At 36.5% G+C, this 23032-nt stretch overlaps 3 protein-coding genes across 3 annotated transcripts; 2 read left to right on the forward strand and 1 right to left on the reverse strand.

Annotated features, from left to right (window-relative positions):
- The first annotated feature begins 356 nt into the window (after positions 1–356).
- Positions 357–3647, forward strand: LOC116412258 (olfactory receptor 5V1-like). Its single transcript, XM_031906094.1, has 2 exons — positions 357–953; positions 3588–3647. Exons 1-2 carry the CDS (start codon positions 357–359, stop codon positions 3645–3647), a joined length of 657 nt encoding a protein of 218 aa, XP_031761954.1.
- Positions 3648–6933: 3286 nt separating this feature from the next.
- Positions 6934–7890, forward strand: LOC100487398 (olfactory receptor 6B1-like). The gene has a single exon (XM_002934310.2). It carries the CDS (start codon positions 6934–6936, stop codon positions 7888–7890), a length of 957 nt encoding a protein of 318 aa, XP_002934356.1.
- A 10925-nt stretch (positions 7891–18815) lies between these two features.
- On the reverse strand, positions 18816–22798 carry LOC100491436 (olfactory receptor 5V1; the record flags this gene model as incomplete). The annotated part of the gene is made up of 2 exons (XM_012955875.2): positions 21894–22798; positions 18816–18825 (listed from the first exon to the last, which is right to left on the reverse strand). Coding segments are annotated over exons 1-2 (915 nt in total), but the record flags the coding sequence as incomplete, so codon positions are not given.
- Positions 22799–23032: the final 234 nt, after the last annotated feature.

Consider the following 23032-nt stretch of genomic DNA (forward strand, 5'->3'; position numbering starts at 1 on the left):
CACTTGAAGTACAAGAATTGCAAAACAAATTTGTAACAGCAGGATAACTCTTAGGAAAACCACTCAAGGGAAAAATGGCTCTAGGTATTTATGTCAAACCAGGTAACAGAATATATAAGCTCTACATTATGCACAAACTTGGCAACGTACTAGGCTGGCAAAGTACTTCAGGAGAGTTATCCACAGCAGATATACTTAACCATGTTTAAAAGATACTTTACTGACCAGCAATGCATGACTCTGGTTGTGTGTTCTCTGAACATGATCATCCTCTGCTGGAAATATGTGTGTGTTTATAACATCTTGAATATCATTCATTTTGTCAGCATTTTTAGCCCATAGCAGATAAACCAGTCATGGATAATCGCACAGAGGAAGATGTTTTCATCTTGAATGCTTTTTCTGACCAAGGCAGATTGCGCATTCTACTTTTTTTAATATTCCTTATCATTTACCTTGCAACAGTTGTTGGAAACATATTAATCATCCTCCTCAGTAAATTGGATTGTAACCTGCACACGCCCATGTATTTTTTTCTCAGCAACCTCTCCTTTATGGATATTTGCTATACAAATACTACTATACCCAAAATGCTGCTCATAATTCTGCTTAAACATTCAGCCATATCTCCAGCAGCATGTGCAGCCCAGTTGTTCTGTTTTCTGTCCTTGGCAGCCTCAGAATCATCCTTACTTGCTTTTATGGCCTATGACCGATATGTAGCAATTTGTAACCCACTGAGATATACCTCCATAATGAACAAAGCTGTCTGTCTTCAGATGGCAGCTGGGACATGGATCATTGGATGCATCTATGGAGCCATTCACACTGTTACTACTTTTAGACTACATTTCTGTGGCTCTAAAGTTCTCGATCATTATTTCTGTGATATCCCTCCCTTGTTAAAGATTTCATGCAATGATACATTTTTTGTTGAGGCGACTGTTTTTGTGGTGGGTGGTTTTTTAATGCTTGGTTGTTTTATTTTGATCCTTGGATCTTATGTGCGCATTCTTTTTTCAGTCTTGAAGATTCCAAAAGCGAATAGGAGAGGCAGAACCTTTTCAATATGTGTATCACACTTAGTTGTTATCTTGCTATACTATGGCAGTGCCAGCATTATGTACTTTCGCCCCAAATCCAAACTGGTTGCTGATAAAACTTGGCTTTTGTCTATTTTTTATGCAAATATAACACCTCTCTTGAACCCAGTTATCTATAGCCTTAGAAACAAGGACATCAGAAGAGCACTTTTAAAGCTGATCAAATCACTACAAAAGCACAACTAAACACTAGTACTGATATACTAAAAATTAGGATTTACAAAAGTTGCATTTATTACAAACTGTAAGTACATTCCCAAAGTCATTTCTCTAGCACTTTCTCAAGCCAACAATGTATAAAAGTGCCTTCAAAGATGGCTGACAAACTTTAGTACCATGTTACAAAATTAGGGCAGTGATGGAATAATGTATTTTAAAAATGTGTTTTTCTTCAGCGGCTAATGTAAATGAATGTTAGCACACTAAGGACAAACTATAAAACAAGATGAATTTACACAAACATATCAGTGCGCAGTTGTGTCCTTTGCAATAACTGAGGCAGAATTGTACATGTAAGCAATGTGGGGGAAATGGGGCAAAGGATTTATGCCTTACCAGTGATGTAGCAGAGTTGCCCTTTTTTCAATTTTATGCCATTGATCACGTTAACATAATTGAGGCCATCCAGTCCTTAAAGGCCAATTTAATACTTTTTTGAGGTTAAGAAAAAAGTGGTAAAGTGGTAAAGTGTGTAAGTGTAAAGTGATAAGTGTATTACTTTTTAATGCAATCACATTTTTTTTCTTAAGCACTACCTTATAGTTAGAAAAAAAAAATGCAACATAAAATTCCCAGTAAGGTTTTTTGTAGAATCACAATGTTCCATTGATTTTTAATGTAGCTGAAAATCGCAACCATTTATAAACTGGGAAAATAAAATTGATAAAGACAATTCCATTCATTTTTATTACTTGCCATGTTATTTTCTGGTGATTTTTTCTGTTTTTTTCTTCAATAAATCCCGACTGTTCAAGGTTTCAGAAAATATTTGCGCATTATTTTCACAATCACAATTTTTCACTTCATCACTCAGATCAAGGGGCTGATTTACTAATCCACGAACGGTCCGAAGGCGTCCGAATGCGTTTTTTTCGTAATGATCGGTATTTTGCGATTTTTTCGTAAATTGTCGCAACTTTTTCGTAGCCATTACGACTGGTTCACAAAATATCACGACTTTTTCTTAGCATTACGACTTGCGCGAATTGTTGCAACTTTTTTGTAGCCTTCGTGCCGAGTACGAAAGTTTCGCATTTATTCAAGCTTCAGTATCGTGACTTTTCTTGGGCCAGGTTGGAGCTGCAGAGTGCCATTGAGTCCTATGGGAGGCTTCCAAAATCATGCTAAGTCTGAAAGTTTTGCCCGCAGTTTACGAGCGCTCAATACGAAAAAGTCGCGACAAGATACGAGCAAATCGTAACGGCTACGAAAAAGTTGCGACAATTCGCGCAAGTCGTAATGGTTACAAAAAAGTCGCAACACTTTTACGAAAAGTCGTAACGGCGACGAAAAAATCGCAACAAATACGAAAAAGTTGCAAAATGTTTGTTTTCCAATCGGAATTTTTCCCATTCGGATTCGGATTTGTGGGTTAGTAAATCAGCCCCCAAGAGATAAAGCCATCACGATTTATAAATTAATTGCCCCTTATTTTTAGCTGCATTCCGTTTTCTAATCACTCATTACATATTCATATTTCCTGTCCATAACTGAATTGCTTCTTTAGCCTGCTAGAGGTAACACTATCACATGTTCAGTAGAATTACAGTTAAAGGTAAACGTACCCCTAAAAATGAATATGGCTAGAAATGCCATACTTTATATACTGGACTTACTGCACCAGCCTTTCAGTTTCAGCTGTAGTAGTAATGATCAAGGTCCTAACAGTTGTCATAGGAGCTCCCCATCTTGGATTTTGTTATAAGTGTCTGTGACACATCTATGCTCACAAGATAAACTCACAGGACTGTTTACCTTTAAATTAACTTTTAGTATGATGTAAAGAGTAATATTCTGAAACAATTTGCAACTGGTCTTCATTTTTTACTATTTGCAGTTTTTTAGTTTTTCACTTTTTGTTCAAAAGCTCTGCAGTTTGTTGTTTCAGCAGCTATCTGGTTGCTAGGGTCAAAATTACCTTAGCAACCGGGGAGTGGTTTGTCTTTTAAACAGACCATTTTCAGATATTGTTCTTTCACCAACATTTTTTTATGAATTTGCCTTTAGCTCTTAGTAAATCTGTCAGTGCCATCAAACCCAATCCCATGAGCCTTCTACATGAGCCTTGGAATAAGGAGTTTACCAGCAGGATTTTGCATTTCATATGCCACTTTGGGGGCATTTCCTGAAGGGTCATTTTAGTTTGCCTAGGAAGGCTATACATCATTTTATACAGGACAATTGGGCTTTCAATTTTTTTCTATATTTCTGTGTAATTCCACATTCGGTAACAAGATTTAAGGGTCTAAATACCTTCTTCTCTAGCCCCTACTCATTACTGGTCAAGAGGTCAATCCACACACCAACATGCCTGGTGAAAACTAGGACTAGGACCCCCACCAGGTTTTTATCCAGTGCCCTGTTGGACCAGTCCAACCTTGTACCCCAATATCCCAGTTTGGGTGCCAGTGTGCATGTGCTGTTTGCTGATCACCAAGATGGCAGCTGGGAACAGAAGGGACACAGCTAAAGGTGGGGGGGGGAGGAATGCTGTCAAGCAGCTCTGTAGTTCTGGACATGCTATGGGGGCACAGATAAGTTGGGGCAAATGTCAGTGAAGTGATTAAAGAGGGGGCACTGCTGCTAAAACTAAAAATTTGCCTGTGAGGCTTTACTTTTCCTTTAAATAAAAATGTATACAGCATATTCACTAAAAATTGTATTATTGTCTCATTCATTAAGCTAAAACTAGTATAGCTAGCATAACAATGCAAATGTGAGGTAAAAACATTTTATATATTAGATATATACATTATATATTAGATATATAAACTTTTTTTAATCAGTGTTTTACTTGTTTATACAATGTTAGTGAGGCTTTTTGCACCTATTGTTCTAGGGTTAGACAGAAACTTGTTCCCTAACAATAGTTTGTTAATCCCCATTAATACGTTAATGATCCCCCAGTGGGGCCCCTAACAGAGGTGTGAATTGGAGACTGGGTGAAACTAAACAAAACAGAAGAGCTTAGAATTGGTCTGACAGAGTTACACTGAGCTTTACTCCATTTGGCAGGGAAACATGTCAGGAAAAAATGCAGTTAAAACATTGTATAAATGTCGTTTAAACAACAAATTCTCAAAAGAGTCTGTAAACTGTCTTTCTTTCACCAAAAACAGAAAAGTGGCGATAAAGTCAGAATTTAGGTGGATTTCTGTTTGTGAATCTGGAGAAAGTGGTTTCCACCAGTCTTTGCACCCCAAAAGATCAAATTTACCACAGAAAAACTCACCTACTCTCTATTTATTCCAATGGGGTTTTTAGAAGCATATTTACTGTATTAATGGGTGGAAGTTAGTGTTTACCATTTGATAAATATGCTTCTAAGAATCCTATAGGAATTAATTAAGTGGATACATTTTTCTGTGGTGAGCTCTAATTTCACAGTTTGATAAAGCTGACCCAAAGTAATTATATAACTGTTACACCCATATTCAAATAGAAGTTGTTCTGAAGGAAGACCATGGTTAATATTTTTTGAAAATATACACTACAGAGGAACAGCTATTTAAAAAATGGTGGTAACAATGCAACTGCAATTTGCTATTTTGTACTGCAATGTTGTGTATATTTATGAAAACTGCAAATGGTTGCAGCAAAAAAAAAAAAAAAAAATCAGTGACGCAAACTGACTCATGTTGATAAATATTTGAAGCTTGATGGAAAGTTACACTTCCCATTGACTTCTAAAACAAATTTTATGTGGCACCATTTTCATTTTTCATGAAAATCATAATTTTTGCCAGTTTTGCCTTGTTTAACCGTGATTTTTGATAAATCTGCTCCTAACTAATAGTTGCTTCACATTTGGTTGTAGCACTTACAAAATTGTCTGTGTTTCCAGTTGCAAAGGATATATATTTGTAGGGATGGGGATGTGGTAGTCACACCTCATAATACACAATGGAGTTTGACTGCGCAAAGCAACAATGCCAATGTGATATATGAATGTCAGATATACTGTAAGTAATGGAACTTGCGTATAAATATTATCACCATAAGTCATTTAATAGTATGTAGAAGACAAGTTTAGAATTTTGTAATGTCCTAGTTATATGGTAGCATGGCCCTACTCTATCTGTGGCTGGAATATTTAAAATATTGCATTTCAAGATTCTTTTCTGAAATATATGGGATATATTGGTTATGGCTCATTAATAAAATAATTTTACAATGATGAACACTTGTTCATTTTAAATATATTATGGTAAGATAAGCAAAGCACTAGAGAGAGCTTCAAATTCAGACCATTCCCACAATAAATGTAGATAAGTCCCAAAGGAGCAATAATTATGCCTATGGCGCATATAAAAGGAGAGTCTGAAGGTATTAGTGGCAATGGACTGAAAAGGAGATTCAACAACCTGTGTTCACAAAATGGCAAACTGTACAAATGAAAACCTTAAAAAGGATAAGCAGTTACAAAATAAACAGGTAGAACATTTTATTTTAGAAAAAAAAGAAAAATGTATGATAAAGCAGTACTTATAAATACTATGCAGTATATCACTTGAAAAGTGATGGGTTTCTTTGGCAAAGTGCTGTGGCTGCATTTTCCATTCCTCTTCTGTGTGAGATTTGTCTGTATAAATATAGTAGAGCACTATACACTCTTCCGTGAATTCAATATCCAATCTGGTTACAGGGATTTCTTTAAAAGTTATTGTTTATTTATTACAGCAGTTATGCTACAATCCATGGTACAGCACTCTAGCATCAGTTATAGACTTTATAGAAAACAATATACAAAGAAACACAAAGGGACATCTTTGAAAATGAATGTGCCTGTATTTTAATGTCTTTAATGTCACAGAGCTTGGATAACAAACTTACTGAAGAATTTAAAGACTTTTCTATTAGGTTACTATATTAACAAATTGGTATGTAGTTGTGTCAAATCAGTGACTCTGTTAAAGAAATTTTGTTTGAAAAAGTGGTTTCATGGTTAAAGCCCTGCTTTCAGGTTAAACATTTGTTCAGTGTCCCCATTTACTCATAATAAGGTTACACTTATATGAAAACACTGATGGGTCAGTCATTCAGCCACTGTTCAAAGAAAATTTAGAGCAGCAAATACATGCCCATCCCTAATTTAACCCTAATCCACCATCAAACTGGGTTTCCAGATTATATAAAGAGAGCCAACAAGCATCCTCCCCTAAACTTTTCATAAATATCCTTTAACTTGGGCTCCCTAGTTACTACTTTGTAGCCAAGATAGGGCTAGTGTCACAGTTTGGGAACAACTTACCTAAGGATGAGTTTATAACTATGTTGGACCCTTCTGCTAGGGCTTTCTGAAAAAAGGGATACATGAATTACAACTTTAAGAAGTTCATATCTGGTTGACATAATATATTGGTCTAAGGTTGATGGCCTTCCCATCATTTTTCTATAATAATAAAGAAATACCTTGTGGATAACAGGTTTCTGGATAATGGACCCCATACCTATATATGAAAATGTGATGACATGTTGTTTCATAAATCCCTTTTTTCTTAAACATAAAAATACCGTGATTGTTGGGATTCAACAGAGAATATAAATCCAAAGTGGAAGAACTTCAAATACCATCTGAACTAAGGCCAACCTTGTACTGTATTTGGCCACCATGATGATGACATCTAATGAAAGCACCAATGAGAAAGCTGTGGCTCACTTCATTTTGCTTGGTTTTCAAAGCTCTCCAGCCATTAGGAGTTGCCTCTTGTTATTTTTCATTGTGGCATACATATTCATAATCCTGCAAAATGTAGCAGTGATTGTGATAGTCCAATGGGATTCCAAGCTGCATACACCAATGTACTTCTTTCTAACCAAGTTGGCATGCTTAGAAAGCTTGTATGTGTCAGTGACAATCCCTAAAATCTTGGATGGCCTTGTAACTAGCAATAACACAATTTCTGTAGGTGGGTGCTTACTACAATTGTACTTCTTCCTTTCGCTGGCATGTACAGAGTGCTTCCTCTTAGCAGCAATGGCTTTTGATCGATATTTGGCTATTTGTACTCCATTACGCTACCACAGTATCATGACAAACAAGATGTGCTGGAGTCTGACTTGGGCAAGCCTGTTTTTGGGCTTCTTGTCTTGCTCATTCTCGGTAGGTCTAATCTCTAAACTGAATTTTTGTGGACCTAATGTTATCAACCACTATGTGTGTGACATCTCTCCGGTCATTAACCTTTCCTGTGAGGACATTTCAGCTGTAGAATTAGTGGATTTTATCACAGCATTGATTGTGTTGCTTAGTTCATCAGTGCCAATCACTGTATCGTATATTTCTATAATATCCACTGTACGCAAAATACCCTCTGGCAGAGGATGGAAAAAAGCATTTTCTACTTGTGCCTCCCACCTGGCTGTAGTAATTATATTTTTTGGAACAACCATCTTTATGTATGCACGGCCCATGGCCATTCAGTCTTTTAATGTTAATAAATTTCTGTCTGTGCTGTATTCAGTAATAATCCCTGTAATTAACCCCATGATTTACACACTGAGAAACAATGATATAAAAAGGAGCATGAAAAACATATTTGGCACGAGTTTACTTTTGACAAAATAAAAACAAAAGTGGCAAATTCCAAAATAAACTCACCACTCCTGAATGCTATTTTGGATTAGTTGAAAAAAAAAAAAAAAAAAAAGTGTTTATGCATTTATATGCATCTAAGAATAATAAAAAATTTAGCACAGTATAAGAATATTGCCCTGATTTAGTTGTTTATGTAGAATTGAAGGTTCAGCTCCAGAATTTAAATAATTTGTTTTTTTATATTGAACTTTGCATCTACAGTATCCATTCAGGTTTGCATTTGTTGACCAAATGTTCCCTCTGTATTCCTTGGCTAGATATAGGGCTAGAAAGTCATAAAAAGACCAGCATTTACCTGACATTGGTTAAGTGGTAAATATACTACCTATGGCAATTTAAACACTAGCTACCATGATGGCTTCCAATGACCATGCTTCTAGTTGATGATCATTGCTGGGAACTGTAATGACATGGCCAAACATGACAGATGCCTGTGCAGCACTACAAATACTAGACAACCATACAGTTTTTGAACGATTCAGGAGGAATTAAACATGGCCTTATATAAATAACAAATGATGTAATACTTTATATACTAACTCAACTCTACATACAAATTATTCATATTCTGGGAGATATGTGCATCTGGGCACACATTTAGAAGAGTCACACTGTCCATTTCTTCACCCTATGTAATTATATCCATAATTACAATAATTAAATGGCAAGTACATAGCTCTCTGGTATAAAACTATTGGAAGGTGACACTTCCGGTGCACAGATTTAGAGTAGGACGACAAGGTAGTGAAGACTCTTGTTGAGGGTCTGACACTGGGAATCTGGGCCAGTTGTGAACCAGTTTGTATCAACATTATTGTCATCCCCAACCACCTTAGTTTATCTTATAAGTGATACATGCAGAAATTGGTGGCAAATTACATTATAAAGATGGATTCATTTTATTCTGCAACATGAATTCACAAACTGAACTTGCCTATAAAACTGGAAGTTATCAAGGTTCAAAAGGTTTGATAATTAGTTTGCCTTAAGCTATCGTGTGCCTTTGCATTGATATATTTTATTTGCACTAGCCAGCCTAGATTTTGGAATCACTAGGCAATTTCAGACACTTTGGGTTAAAAATCCCTGATGAGACTGATGACAAAATTCACCCCATGTGCTGTTGCCAATAAAGCATAATAAAGTGTAGTTGTTGTAGTAGGAGAAAAATAGGCTTTGTATACATTAAATAATTACATACTTTTGACTTTTATCCCCCCATTGATTTGGTTTGTGCCACCACCATATTTTCTTATTTTTGACAAAAATTATCTATTTTATGATAAAAAAAGAATTTAGATTTTGTATAGTGAGCTTAATTCAAGTTAATATTGATCATATACTACTTATACAAGTAGTATAAGGGCAGAGAAATACTGAATAGTAGCTTAACAGATGGTTTTGCCAATATAGGTTAGGTTGGTTTAAAAAATCAGCAAAATTATAAAATAACAGTGTTCCCTAAATTACAAATCATACCTTTAAGAATTTTGCAATCAGTGCAAAGGACTGGCAAGCTGCTCCATTCACAATACAATTTTCATTTTTTTTTCATTTGTTTTATAGAATATTAAAGGAATACAATGTAGGTATCTATAAAAAATATATTGCACAGACAAGCTAATATGTAAAACTCTACTTTATCTAAATAAACCATATTCATAAAATATACACTTTGTTAGTAGTATGTGTTATTGGGTAATCCTAAATAGAAAACTGCCATTTAAAGAAGTAAGGGCCGCCTCCTGGATCATAAGATTCATAGTGCACAGAAACAAGCCAAGGCACACATACATGCTAGGCCACATCAGTCAATTAATGGACATGGACATGGAGTTCTGCCTTTTGCTTCCACACTACTTTCTTTTACAGTTAGAGCTGCATTATTTCCTGTCTTGTGATCTCTGAGGGAGCACACAGCCCATCACTAAATGGTGGATCAAGGGAAATGCTGTAAAAGGGCAATATTTACTGATATATACATTCCAGTTTGGAGAGATTCTTTAATGGAGCACCCAACAGCATTCACCTTTTCTCCAGAACCGCATCCAAAATGGTGGCGCCACGTGGGTCATGGTGTGGTGACATCAGTACGCAGATGAGTGACATTAGCTCATTGCGCCTGGTGTGAGAATTCACACCGGGTTCAATGCCCGAGTATAGATTCAACTCCTAGGTTACATAGTTACATAGTTACATAGGGTTGAAAAAAGACCATTGTCCATCAAGTTCAACCCATCCGAGTAAACCCAGCACACAACCTATACTAACCAATCTATACACTCACATACATAAACTATATATATACAACCAGTAATACTAACTGTAGATATTAGTATCACAATAGCCTTGGATATTCTGCTTGTTCAAAAACTCATCCAGGCCCCTCTTAAAGGCATTAACAGAGTCTGCCATTACCACATCACTAGGAAGGGCATTCCACAGCCTCACTGCCCTCACCGTGAAAAACCACCTACGCTGCTTCAAATGGAAGCTCTGTTCCTCTAATCTATAGGGGTGACCTCTGGTGCGCTGATTGTTTTTATGGGAAAAAAGAACATCCCCCAACTGCCTATAATCCCCTCTAATGTACTTGTACAGAGTAATCATGTCCCCTCGCAAGCGCCTCTTTTCCAGAGAAAACAACCCCAACCTCGACAGTCTAACCTCATAGCTTAAATCTTCCATCCCCTTTACCAGTTTAGTTGCACGTCTCTGCACTCTCTCCAGCTCATTAATATCCTTCTTAAGGACTGGAGCCCAAAACTGCACTGCATACTCAAGGTGAGGCCTTACCAGGGACCTATAAAGCGGCAAAAATATGTTCTCATCCCTTGAGTCAATGCCCTTTTTTATACAAGACAGCACTTTATTTGCTGTAGTAGCCACAGAATGACACTGCCTGGAATTAGACAACTTGTGATCTACAAAAACCCCTAGATCCTTCTCCATTAAGGATGCCCCCAACACACTACCATTCAGTAGATAGTTTGCGTTTATATTATTCCTACCAAAGTGCATAACTTTGCACTTGTCAACATTGAACCTCATTTTCCAGTTTGCTGCCCAGTTTTCCAATTTTGTCAAATCGCTCTGCAAAGCGGCAGCATCCTGCATGGAACTTATAGTTTTGCACAATTTAGTGTCATCAGCAAAAATAGAAACAGTACTCTCTATGCCCACCTCCAGGTCATTAATAAACAAGTTAAAAAGCAAAGGACCAAGGACTGACCCCTGCGGTACTCCACTAACCACACTGGCCCAATTAGAAAATGTTCCATTTACCACCACTCTTTGTACTCTATCCTTCAGCCAGTTTTCTATCCAATTACAAATATTATGTTCTAGGCCAATATTCCTCAATTTGATCATTAACCTTCTGTGCGGTACTGTATCAAACGCTTTAGCAAAATCTAAGTAGATGACATCAACTGCCATTCCAGCATCAAGGTTCCTGCTCACCTCCTCATAAAAGGCAACTAAATTAGTCTGGCAAGATCTGTTACGCATAAAACCATGCTGCACAAACTAATAGTATTGTGAACTGCAATGTATTCAACTATCCTATCCCTTATTACCCCTTCCAGAAGCTTTCCTACTACTGATGTCAGACTAACAGGCCTATAGTTTTCAGGCTGAGAACGAGATCCCTTTTTAAATAACGGCACCACATTAGCAATCCGTGTTCCTTGGTGCTCTATAATTCCGTATTGACTGATTTCTGGCTCCTGACGTTCCAGATTTGACTTCTGATTATGACTGACTGCCGCCTACCCTGATCTTTTGCCTGGAAATGACCACAAACTCTCTTAACCCTTTGATTACTGCAAACCAGATATTGTCCTGCCTAGTCTGTGCACCAGCTTCCTCCTTGGCCTCGACTCCAACCTGTAAGCCCTGATAAATGGGCACTTTTCCTTGATTTTCCAAGATTTTATGTTCTCTCAGATTTTACATAAAAATGTTGTCCTAATGTTCCCAAAAATGGTTATTTGTCCTTTGTGAATGTTATTATTAGTAAAATAAAGAGGTTTAAAAGACTAGCAAGATACATACTTTGCCACGCAAATAGTAAATTCCAATTAGTCTGCACCTCATACAGTCATGCAGATCTCTTTTTGCTTTAGGTTGTGCATGTGACTGTCAGAGAGGTCTTCCTCATACACCCCCCCATTGTTAAACATTAATGCTGCACTACTTAACCCTCCACAGTACACTAAGGGGCCCATTCATTAAAGTCTGAATGAGTACGAATGGAAAAAAATTGTATTTTTTCTAACTTTCTGTGACTTTTCTGTACTTTGGGGAAATTTTGTGCAACGAGTACAAAAGTTTTGTTATTCATTCAAGCTTTGGTATTGTGACTTTCCCAGGCTTTGGCCAGGTTGGAGCTACAGAGTGCCATTGAGTCCTATGGGAGACTTTCCTTGGGCCAGGTTGGAGCTGCAGAGTGCCATTGAGCCCTATGGGAGACTTTCCTTGGGCCAGGTTGGAGCTACAGAGTGCCATTGAGTCCTATGGGAGGCTTCCAAAATCATGCACAGAAGGTTCAAAGTAAGAAAGTTTCTTGCACCGTTTACGATTGTTCACATACGAAAATTCCAGAACTTTCGGGTTGTACCACAATATTTTTGTACGACCACGATGCGAATATTCGCGCAATTAATGCACATCAGAATATACATATTTCATCCAAATTTTTTCCCAAACGTACTTTTAAAAGTCAGAAATTCGGACTTTGATAAATCAGCCCCTAAATGTTGTATTTCAAAGGAAAAATTACTCTTGTGCTTATATTCCTTGAGTACTTGAAGAATAAGTTGCTTTAACACATTTCCATGATTTAAAATTTCCCTGCATTTTACACTAGTTTTTCCTGGTCCCCTTAAAGGAAACAAAATTCCAAGCAACTTTCCAATGTCAATGTATTGAACATTATTAGTGCTTTAAAAGTTATTTGTAAATGTAATTGCTATGGAAAGCCACATTTGCTGAACTCCTGGATGTTACTTTTTAATCAATGTTGCAAGTGCCAGGCTCCTCCAGCAAGTTAAATCTGTCAGTCTGCTGCCTTGTTTTATATTGTTTCAAACGCCAGAGCCCCCAGGGCAGAGAGTAGAAAAGGACAAACACTGCTTTTAATAGTAATTATATATACAATAACTCAAAACCCATTACAAATATGTAATAAATGTATATTGCCAAGTTGCTTAGAATTTTGTTTTCTTTTATTCGGCAAAAAAATCATATTCTGGGTTGATTTGTCATTTAAAAACTTAAAATGGGGGTTCTACTGTATCACCAGAGGATTTTTGGTATATTTCTAGTTTACATAGAAAATTCTGTCACACTTAATGATTTTACATGTTTAAAGACATGCAAGTAAAAATCATGCTAAAAAAACACCCATTCATTCCGGTGCATTTAGGGCAATTTTGCCATTTTATACATTTCACAAGTGTGGCAGTTTTATTTATCACTAGCTTTGAGCCCACAGAGTCATAAACCCTGACTCACATAGCAGTAGATCATGTTAGTAGATCTCCCTGTTATACAAAGTACCCTGTATTTTAGGACTGCCCCTTTTTCAGGGGCATTTTTGCTGCTTTAAAGGATTTCTGAGAATCCAAACTCATTTATATTTAACAGTGATTCCAGAGCAGCAATGTCCGAGCATGTGTAGTTGTGTTTAATTTAATAAACTGGCCGTCATTGGTAATCAAATGAATACATTTGCAAATTTCAATAATAGATTTTAACAGTAATAAGGGTTTTGTGAAAAAGCATTTTTAATATTCATCACTATTAGAATCACAGTCCCTTGGAATCAATTACTGAGCAAGAGATTTTTGTACTGAAAGAAAAAATATGACAATGTTTTTCTCTGTAAAGTGTATGAGGAATTAAATTCCCTAATGTATTAGTCTATTCAACATAAATAAATGTGTCATCTCGTCTGTGTGTGTGTTTGTCACTGTGCTCGGTAAGTGAAAGAATGTTCCATATTTTCCATCCAGGCGAAATATTTTGAGTTCTGTAAAAGTTAAAACACTGTACAACACCCTACAGCATTTATCATTTCAAATACTGTGTATAATGCTCAAGGATAAATGATGTGTGCGTGTGTGTAAATGATGTGTGCTAGATGACAGATAGATAGATATATTATATATTACCTTGGACATCTTATGGTTGTGTACAGTAAAAGGGAAATATATTATAGATGTACTTACTTATTGTAGCATTTCGCTTTGAAAAAGAGGTATTGGGGTGTTTCAAAACATGAGCCTAAGAAAATATTTTAAATAATATTTGACTTTATGTAACACTTAAAAATATATGATGTTCAAGAAGATGGGTACGCATTTATTAAAACGTGGTTTGCAAATCTGTTTTGTATTAAATAGTGAATTTATTGTGTTAAAGGAGAACTGTCACCAGTAATAATGTTCTCTATCTTTGCATTTCTCTGTAGCAATGTATTCAGTAAATCAGAACAAAGTGTTTTTCCAAAGCTAAACATATTAGTTAATGAATGTCGAATTAGCTAATGAATTAATGAATTAGCTAATGTAAGATTGTCATGAACTTTAAAATTCAAATTTAAAACTACAGATTCAATGAAATGCCAACGTAAGTATTGTTATTGCAGAGTCTATATGAACGACTTCATTTCCTTCCCATATGTAAAAACTCATCCATATTAATGTCAATGACAGATAAGGATAAAGTAAGGATATTAATGGTAAATAAGGTGGCCCCATAACTTTGTATTTCCAAGCAAGCCAGGAATAAAGCATGTCCTCCTTAAGTCTAGTCCAACAATAACCAGTTTTTATCTCCTATTGTAGCAATGGGCAATAATCATACCTGTGTTTATACATTTATTCTGCTTGGACTTTCCAGTTATGGGCAGTATGAAATACCCATGGCCACCTTGTTCTTTTCAATTAGTTTCTTGACACTATCTGGTAATCTTATCATCATTGAGACTATAAGGAGAAACAGAAATCTCCACATACCAATGTACTTTTTTCTGAGCCATCTTTCTTTCTTGGACATGACATCATCGTTCATCATAATACCCAAAATGTTGGCCAATTACTTATCAAGTACACAGATTATTACCTTTTATGAATGCCTGACTCAGTTGCATTTGTTTATTACTTTCCTTGCCACTGAGTGCTTCCTGCTTACTGCGATGGCATATGATCGTTATGTTGCAATATGCAATCCTCTCCACTATTCTGCACTTATGAATTACACAAACTGTGTAAGGATGGTAGCTGCTTCATGGTTCTTAGGGATACTGTATGCAACGGTACATATTATCCTAACTTCCAGACTGGACTTTTGTTATTCCTTGGAGATTAAGCATTATTTCTGTGATCTGCCACCTTTGCTGTACATCTCCTGCACTAATATACTTCCAAATATTGTGGCCATATTTCTTGGAGGTATACTAATTGGTATTGGTTCTTTTTCATTTACCATGTTCTCATACATCAAAATAGTTTCAAATATATTGAAAATAAAATCAGTTAAGGGACGTTTCAAAGCCTTTTCCACTTGTGCCTCCCATATTACTGTCTTTACATTATTTATATCAACTCTCATTGCTGTCTATTTCCAATCTTTATCAACCAACTCCCTAAACAGTAATCGTCTGGTGTCTCTAGTTTATACAGTATTGACTCCGCTATTGAATCCTCTCATCTACAGTCTGCGCAATACTGATATTAAAAGAGCTATGAGCAGTATGATCCTTCAGAAAAGGGTACAGAAGACTAACAAATTCCATACAAGACCACTAAATAAAAAAATATTATGTTGTGTTTTACAGTTTGGCTAAATTTATAATTTAACCTCAGCGCAGGTGAACACTATTAGATAAAAATAGATATTTTTTTTTACAGCGGTACATAAGGTGGATCAGTGTGCCAATGGGCCTTATTTTCTGCTATTTTTTTTTCTATTCGCACACTGTTAATATAGACTCTTCTTACTTTTGGGAGAATGTAATATTTGGCGTTGGAGCAACACACATTCCTGTTGATATTATAGTTATGTGCAATGTAATAATTGTTACACATTATATATGACATATGCAACAGTGTACAGTGTGTAATAAACACAAACAGCTGTGGAAGAAATAGGACATGTCGCTAGCTATTTGTGAGTGCATTGCTAAAGGGGATTGGTCAACTTCTGCCATAAGCTGATTGGCTACTCTGGCATTGTAAGCAGGGATAGTGTGGGGTTGTTTAAATTGCACTGAGCATGAGAAATTGCTTCATTGTGACTGGAGTTTTCTACTTTTTTAAATGTATTTTTGTTTTCTCTTCTGGCCTGGTTTAGCCTCTGGAGAAGACTTTTTTCAGTTTCTGGGAAGATCTCGCTTCCTGTGGGTTTGTTCCAGTGGACATTTGCAAGTTTTCAAGTTTATTGTCATATACAAATAACAATGAAGCATCATTACCGTAATGACATTTTTTGATCCATGTTCCTCCCAACTTTACATAGACAAAAAAAAAAAAATACAAATATTAAATATATTAAAAGTGTGCAATAAAGGTACAAGTATTTACAATAAAAAAAAATGCAATGAAATATTTGAAATTGTGCAGTGAGGATTTAAAGTGGCTTTGCTTAAAGTGACACTGCAAAGAGTCCAGTAGTTATTGGGAGTGTGTGTTGGTTTGTGCAGAATGTCAGCAGTTCAGAAGCCTGATGGCTTGTGGGTAGAAACTGTCTCTGTATCTGCTGGTGCGGGTCTGGATGCTCCTGTACCGCCTGCCTGATGGTAGGAGCGTGAAAAGACTGTGGCTGGGGTGGCTGGGGTCAGAGAGGATCCGCTGTATCTTCCTCCTACAGCGCTGTCTGTAGAGGTCCTGCATGGCCGGCAGTTCAGTTCTGGTGATGCGCTGTGCTGATCTCACCACCCTCTGCAGAGCTTTGCGGTCCAAAGCATTACAGCTGCCGTACCAGGTGGTGATACAGCCAGACAGAATACTCTCAATGGTGTATCGATAGAAGTTTGTGAGTATTCTGGAGTCCATGCCGAACCTTCTCAGTGCTCATGTCTCAAACTGGTATCAGTCTCTGGGAAGTTCTAATTGGCGTGGGCTATTGTTGCTATCCTTCTACCTGTGGCTGTCTGTATATCATGTTTTCACTGCAAGTACCAAGATTTCTGCTGCCAGTTGTAGGGTGAGCTGTAGGGTGAGCTGCTGTGTGTGTCCATCATTAAAGCTTTATTTATTTAAATTATTACTAGATAGTAAAGTCAATTATATTAACAGCAGACATGTATGCAAGCTCCAGGAATTCCTATGTACCAACCATGAAGAAGGTGTACAAAGCTGCTTCTTTGGATAACGTTTCAACATTAGGGGAAAAAATTTGTCAGGAGGAGCCGGATATATTAATAAATGAGGTAAGTTGTTTTTTTTAATTATGTATATTAATTTACTGTATTAATTAAATTTTAAATTTAATGCTATGCTTAGTAGTGATTTTTTTAATGACTGTGAGAAACAGTGCTTAGATTTTTGGAAGCTATTGTTTTAAATGCCACAGAATTTTAGCATCTTTTTGCACAACATTTATACATTGTTTTTAGAAAAATATTTTGTATTTTGCTGTATGTGTGCCATTAGCTGACTTGTGATGGTTGTGGTACTTTTTTGCTAGTTTTTTTTTTTTTTTTTTTGCATTGGCCATTCAATATCAAATTGAGATTAAAATTCATGATGTTATATTATTTAATTAGCAATTGGTCTTTGTTGGTGAATGTATTTATTATTATTGGTTTTGATTACTGTATGCTATGGCCCATTCCTCCTAACCAGCACACTGAATTGCAGACTAAATTACAGAATAGCAGAGGAATAGAGCTGTGGTTCTGCTGTTATTTACTTTTAGTTGTCAAAAGTGAGAATGTTAATTTGTCTTTTAATTTTTCAGTTAAAATCTATACACTTAAATAATTAACTAGAAAGGTAAGTTTAAGAACAAACTTCATGTTGGCTTGAAAAACGTGAAGTCACTGAATGAAATTTGATCTGTTGTTGGGCTCCACCAGTTTTGGACTACAGTTACATAGTAAAAACCACTGTACAAAGTTTGGGGACCCTGGTTTTATTAGTGTCTGAATGGCAGCAATTTATATTTCCCCACTGAGAGTCGGGTGACATCTGATTGACGGTTGGTGGATCCACCCACTTTATCTAACCTTGAGTTGAAGTTGACAAACAGTGGGCGCCCTGGCATAAATAGTGTGAGAATGACAGCATTTTAAATTTAAACCAAAATAATTCAATAGGTGAAGTCTGATTTGCTGTTGGTGGCTCCACCCACTTTTTAAAATCTAAAAATGGAGTCCCCTTGTGACCCTGGCATTAATATTGTGAGAATGGCAGCAGGATGAATTTCCACATTGAAAATCAATAGTTAAAATCTATTTGGCTGTTTTGGCCCCGCCCACTTTTCTAAACTTGGAACGTAGTCGCCTAGTGACAAACTGTGCAAAGTTTGGGGACCCTGACATTAAACATGTGAGAATGGCAGCAGTTAAAATTTCCCCACTGAAAACAATGAAAGAAATATGATTGGCTTTTGGCGGCCCCGCCCACTTGTTCTAACCTTGAGTACATAGTCACCCAGGGACTGACTATGCAAAATTTGGGAACCCTGGCATCAAACCAATAGAATTCAATAGGTGAAATTTGATTGGCTGTTGGTGGCTCGTCCCACTTTTTCAAAACTAAAACTGCATTCCACTAGTGACCAACTGTGAAAAGTTTGTGGACCCTGGTGTTAATACTGTGAGAATGGCAGCAGGTTGAATTTCCCCATTGAAAGTCAATAGGTAAAATCTGATTGGCTGTTGGTGGCTCCCACTTTTCCTAACCTTGAACCGCAGTTACCTGGTGACTAACTCTACAAAGTTTGGGGACCCTGGTGTTATTACTGTGAGAATGGCAGCAGGTTGAATTTCCGCCAAGTCAATAAGTAAAATCTCATTGGCTGTTCACAGCTCCGCCCACTTTTGGGCACCAACAATCATCATATTTTCACTCAGGCTGAACCCCATGACTATGTGATTCAAGTTTGGGGATTGCAAGAATAAGCTGAAGTCGAAGAACAGTATGTTGGGTTTTTTAACCCAACATAATTACTACTAAGATATTATATAAATATGTAAAAAAATATGCTCTATTATAATTAAAATAATCATCTAAATAAAGCAATGGATTATTATCTGTACATTTCTGTGCATAGCAACTCTAAAGGGGGCATTTACTAAAGCACAATTTTTTCGTAGTTAAAGGAGTGCTTCACTTTTAGGTTAACTTCTGTTATAGAATGTCCTATTCCTATGCAATTGGTCTTCATTCTTTATTTGTTGTGATATCTGCCTTGCATTCATTACTTATTTTTCTATTCAGGTCCCTTCCTATACCTATTCACTCCTGGTTACTAAATAAATAAGACCCTAGAATCCATATAGCTGTTGAAGGACAAAAAGTAAGGTTAAAAAGTAGTGTTAGTATTTAAATGGCTAAAGGGAGAGTTTGCCTAGGAGCAGTAACCCATAGCAATCAATAAGCAAGTGGCATTTACTGGTTACCTGTTTAAAAGCAAATATCACAGTCGCTACGATAGGTCACTGCTCCTGGGCAAACTTAAGTGCTTTAATTTACATATGGTGAGTGTCCTTTTACCCTGAACAGGTAATAATGAGGTGTTTGCAGGACTAAAGCTGATATAGGTAAGCTGCTGTGTAGCTATGGGGGGCTGCTATTCAATCTGCAGAATGAAAAAAGTACAAGACACATACCAAATAGTGCATCAAATAAAGAGAAAGATATAAAGACACAGGTCATCACGTTATAAGGAACCTGTATAGGTGAATACAAACAACTTTTTATGTCCACTGTAGTGCTTTGAACTGCTTGCCTTCCTAAAAGAGGCCTAACATGTATCAGTCTGATAGAAACTGAAGCACAGGCGAAGATTATTAAGAAGCACATTGATTCCAGATAGAAAGGCCAAAACGACAAGTGAAGTGGCTAAAGAATAAAAATGTGAAAGTCCGGTAATGGTCCATTTAAATCCTGGTCTAAATCGAAATATTTGACGTAAGTTACAGCGGAAGAAAAAACACATAAGAAAATTACACAGCCAAGCCTGCCGATGTGTGCACACTTTATTGCACAGGTAGTGAATTTAAAGCATTTTACCTTCTGTTTTTGGTGCATATACTTTGTAAAAGTGTTTTGGAATTGGTTGACAAAAGTCAGTACAGTTATAGGACCCATTATCCAAATGCTCGGGACCAAGGGTATTCCGGATAAGGGGTCTTTCCATAATTTGGATCTCCAAACCTTATGTCTACTAAAAAATCAATAAAACATTAATTAAACCCAATAGGATTGTTTTGCCACCAATTATTTATATCTTAGTTGGGATCAATTACAAGGTACTGTTTTATTACTACAGAGAAAAAGGAAATCAGTTTTAAAATTCTGAATAATTTGATTAAAATGGAGTCTATGGGAGACAGGCTTTCTTTAATTCAGAGCTTTCTGGATAATGGATTTCTGGATAACGGGTTTCTGGATAAGGGATCCCATACCTGTACTTAGCTGATTGGCAGGTGACAAAGGGCTGAGCTTAGTACATTGCAGATTAATAAGAATGCATAAATATGCATATTAAATGTCGCACAGAAAGCCCTTGGGCCTATTCTCTTTCCACCTAGCATCAATAATCTGTTGTGCTTGTTACAGTAAGTACTGGCAATTATCATTGTGCTGACTCGTCATTTACACCATTAACTACACCATTAACTTCAGGGCACACTGCCCACATCTACTTTTTTATGCCTACACATTTGGAGGACATATATAAGAGGGCCATGTTTTACCCATATAATATGCATTAAAGGGTAGGTTCACCACACACAAAGTTCAAAAGGCCACAAAACTTTATCATGTACCCTAGCATGGTGTCTTGCAGCAAGTGCAAAATATTAGGTTATTATTGCTGAAAGTCTGCTACAAAAAACATTGTTGGTTCTTATACTCCTATATTTGAGTAATTTACAACCAAAATCATGTAATTGTGTCAAAAGGCGCTCCTTGCAGTTTTGTATAGTTGCTCAGCGCCCTCCTCCCGCTTTCTGTATAAGAACAAGTGTCTGTTAATGCAGGGGAACCCTAGGGCTATCTCCACCTCCAAAGGTATCTCCAGGGTTCCCAGTGAGGGATGTGTCAATAGATGCAGCCTACGTGCACCTAAAGAATCAGCTGCACACACCATTTTGATGACAAATAGACCTAGAGCAGTTAGTCCAATTAGTGCCACAGATCAAGCACAACTTACAAACACAAATGAAAAAGCACAACTTTGATACTTCAACCAGAATTCCATCAGTTATAGCCCTCCCTGGCAACTGCAATGATGCTGGAATTATGGGAAAAGCATGCATTATTGATAGAAATATGGTGATTGTGTCCAAAGTTGTACTTGGCATGCTGCACTTGCAGTTTTAAATGACCCATACAGGTATGTCCTGCATCTACAAATAAAGTCTTTCTTGACCATGATCTTCCCATTTTTTAAGTTTTTATCTGGTGATATCTGAACCCAGTTTATTATTATAAATAGCCTCCTTCTTATATTTAAGGTCTTGGTGTATAAAAAGTCTTGTGTGTGAATTTATGTTTTCTACTGGACAAACTTGTGTTTACGTTGATGTGATATCATGTTTTTTAAAGCCATACAACCACTCTTTCTCATAAGAGGTTTGGCTACCAAGTAAGTGCGTTGCATTACACATATGGTTATTACATTTAAATATTATTATTCATCATTTAACTAGCCTGATGTAAGACTGGATTCAGTAGTCTTTAAATGAACTTTAAAACTGCAGTTAATGTTGTAAGTAATGTCTATGAATAAATTGTCTTCCAATTGCCTTTTCAAAATCTTGGTTTTTAAAGGTGTATATCAGGGGGTTTAACATTGGTGTCACTACACTGTACATCACTGAGATTATTCGGTCCTTGCCTAAAGAATATGAAGAAATTGGTCTCACATAGTTAAAAATAGAACTACCATAGTACAGAACCACCACTGTAAGGTGGGAGGCGCAGGTAGAGAATGCTTTCTTCCGGCTTTCAATAGATCTAATTTTCATTACTGTAACAATGATGTATACATAAGATACAGTGATGCAGAAAAAAGGTGTCCAGCCTATGAATACTCCAATTAACAGTAACAAAACTTCATTAATAGAGGTATCGTCACAGGAAAGAGAGAGTAGGGGAGGAATGTCACAATAAAAGTAATTTATTTTGTTTGAGTTACAGAAGTCCAAGCGGAAAGTTAAAACAGTATGAACAACAGAATTCCCTAGCCCACTGACCCAAGAGAAGCCTGCAAGGTAGAAGCAAAGTTTATGGTTCATAATGGTATAATATTTCAGAGGGCTGCATATAGCTATAAAACGGTCATAGGCCATTATTCCGAGTAAAATGCACTCTGTGCCCACAAAAGCCAAGAAGAAGTACATCTGTGTTACGCAGCCAATGAATGAGATTGATTTCCTCTTTATTATTAGCACTTGCAGCATTTTGGGAATGGTAGTAGAGGTGTTGCAGATGTCCAAAAAAGAAAGATTTGACAAGAAAAAATACATTGGTTTGTGAAGACGCTTGTCCATTTGTGACACCATAATGATAATAGCATTTCCAGTTACAGTCAACACATAGATACAAAGGAGAATACAAAACAAAAGAACTTTAAGGTCTGGTTTGTCTGATACTGCAAGTATGAGAAATTCCTCAAATACTGAATAATTTCCACTCATTTTTTTATGATTTTGAAATAAAGATGTCATGAAGTGCCATGTTAATATATAATGCACAAAGAATAATAATGTTTGGCAGTTTTGTTTTGAAATGTTCATCTAAACGTATCTTGCTAGGAAAATTAATTTCTGTAGCCAAATTACAACAATATATAGAATATGATTTGTCTATTCTTCCATAAGCTTTTATATGAATGATTGGAAATAACAAGCATTATCTGAAGAAGTCTACAG

The sequence above is a fragment of the Xenopus tropicalis genome, chromosome 1, assembly GCF_000004195.4.
Source record: "Xenopus tropicalis strain Nigerian chromosome 1, UCB_Xtro_10.0, whole genome shotgun sequence".
Lineage (NCBI taxonomy): Eukaryota > Metazoa > Chordata > Amphibia > Anura > Pipidae > Xenopus > Xenopus tropicalis.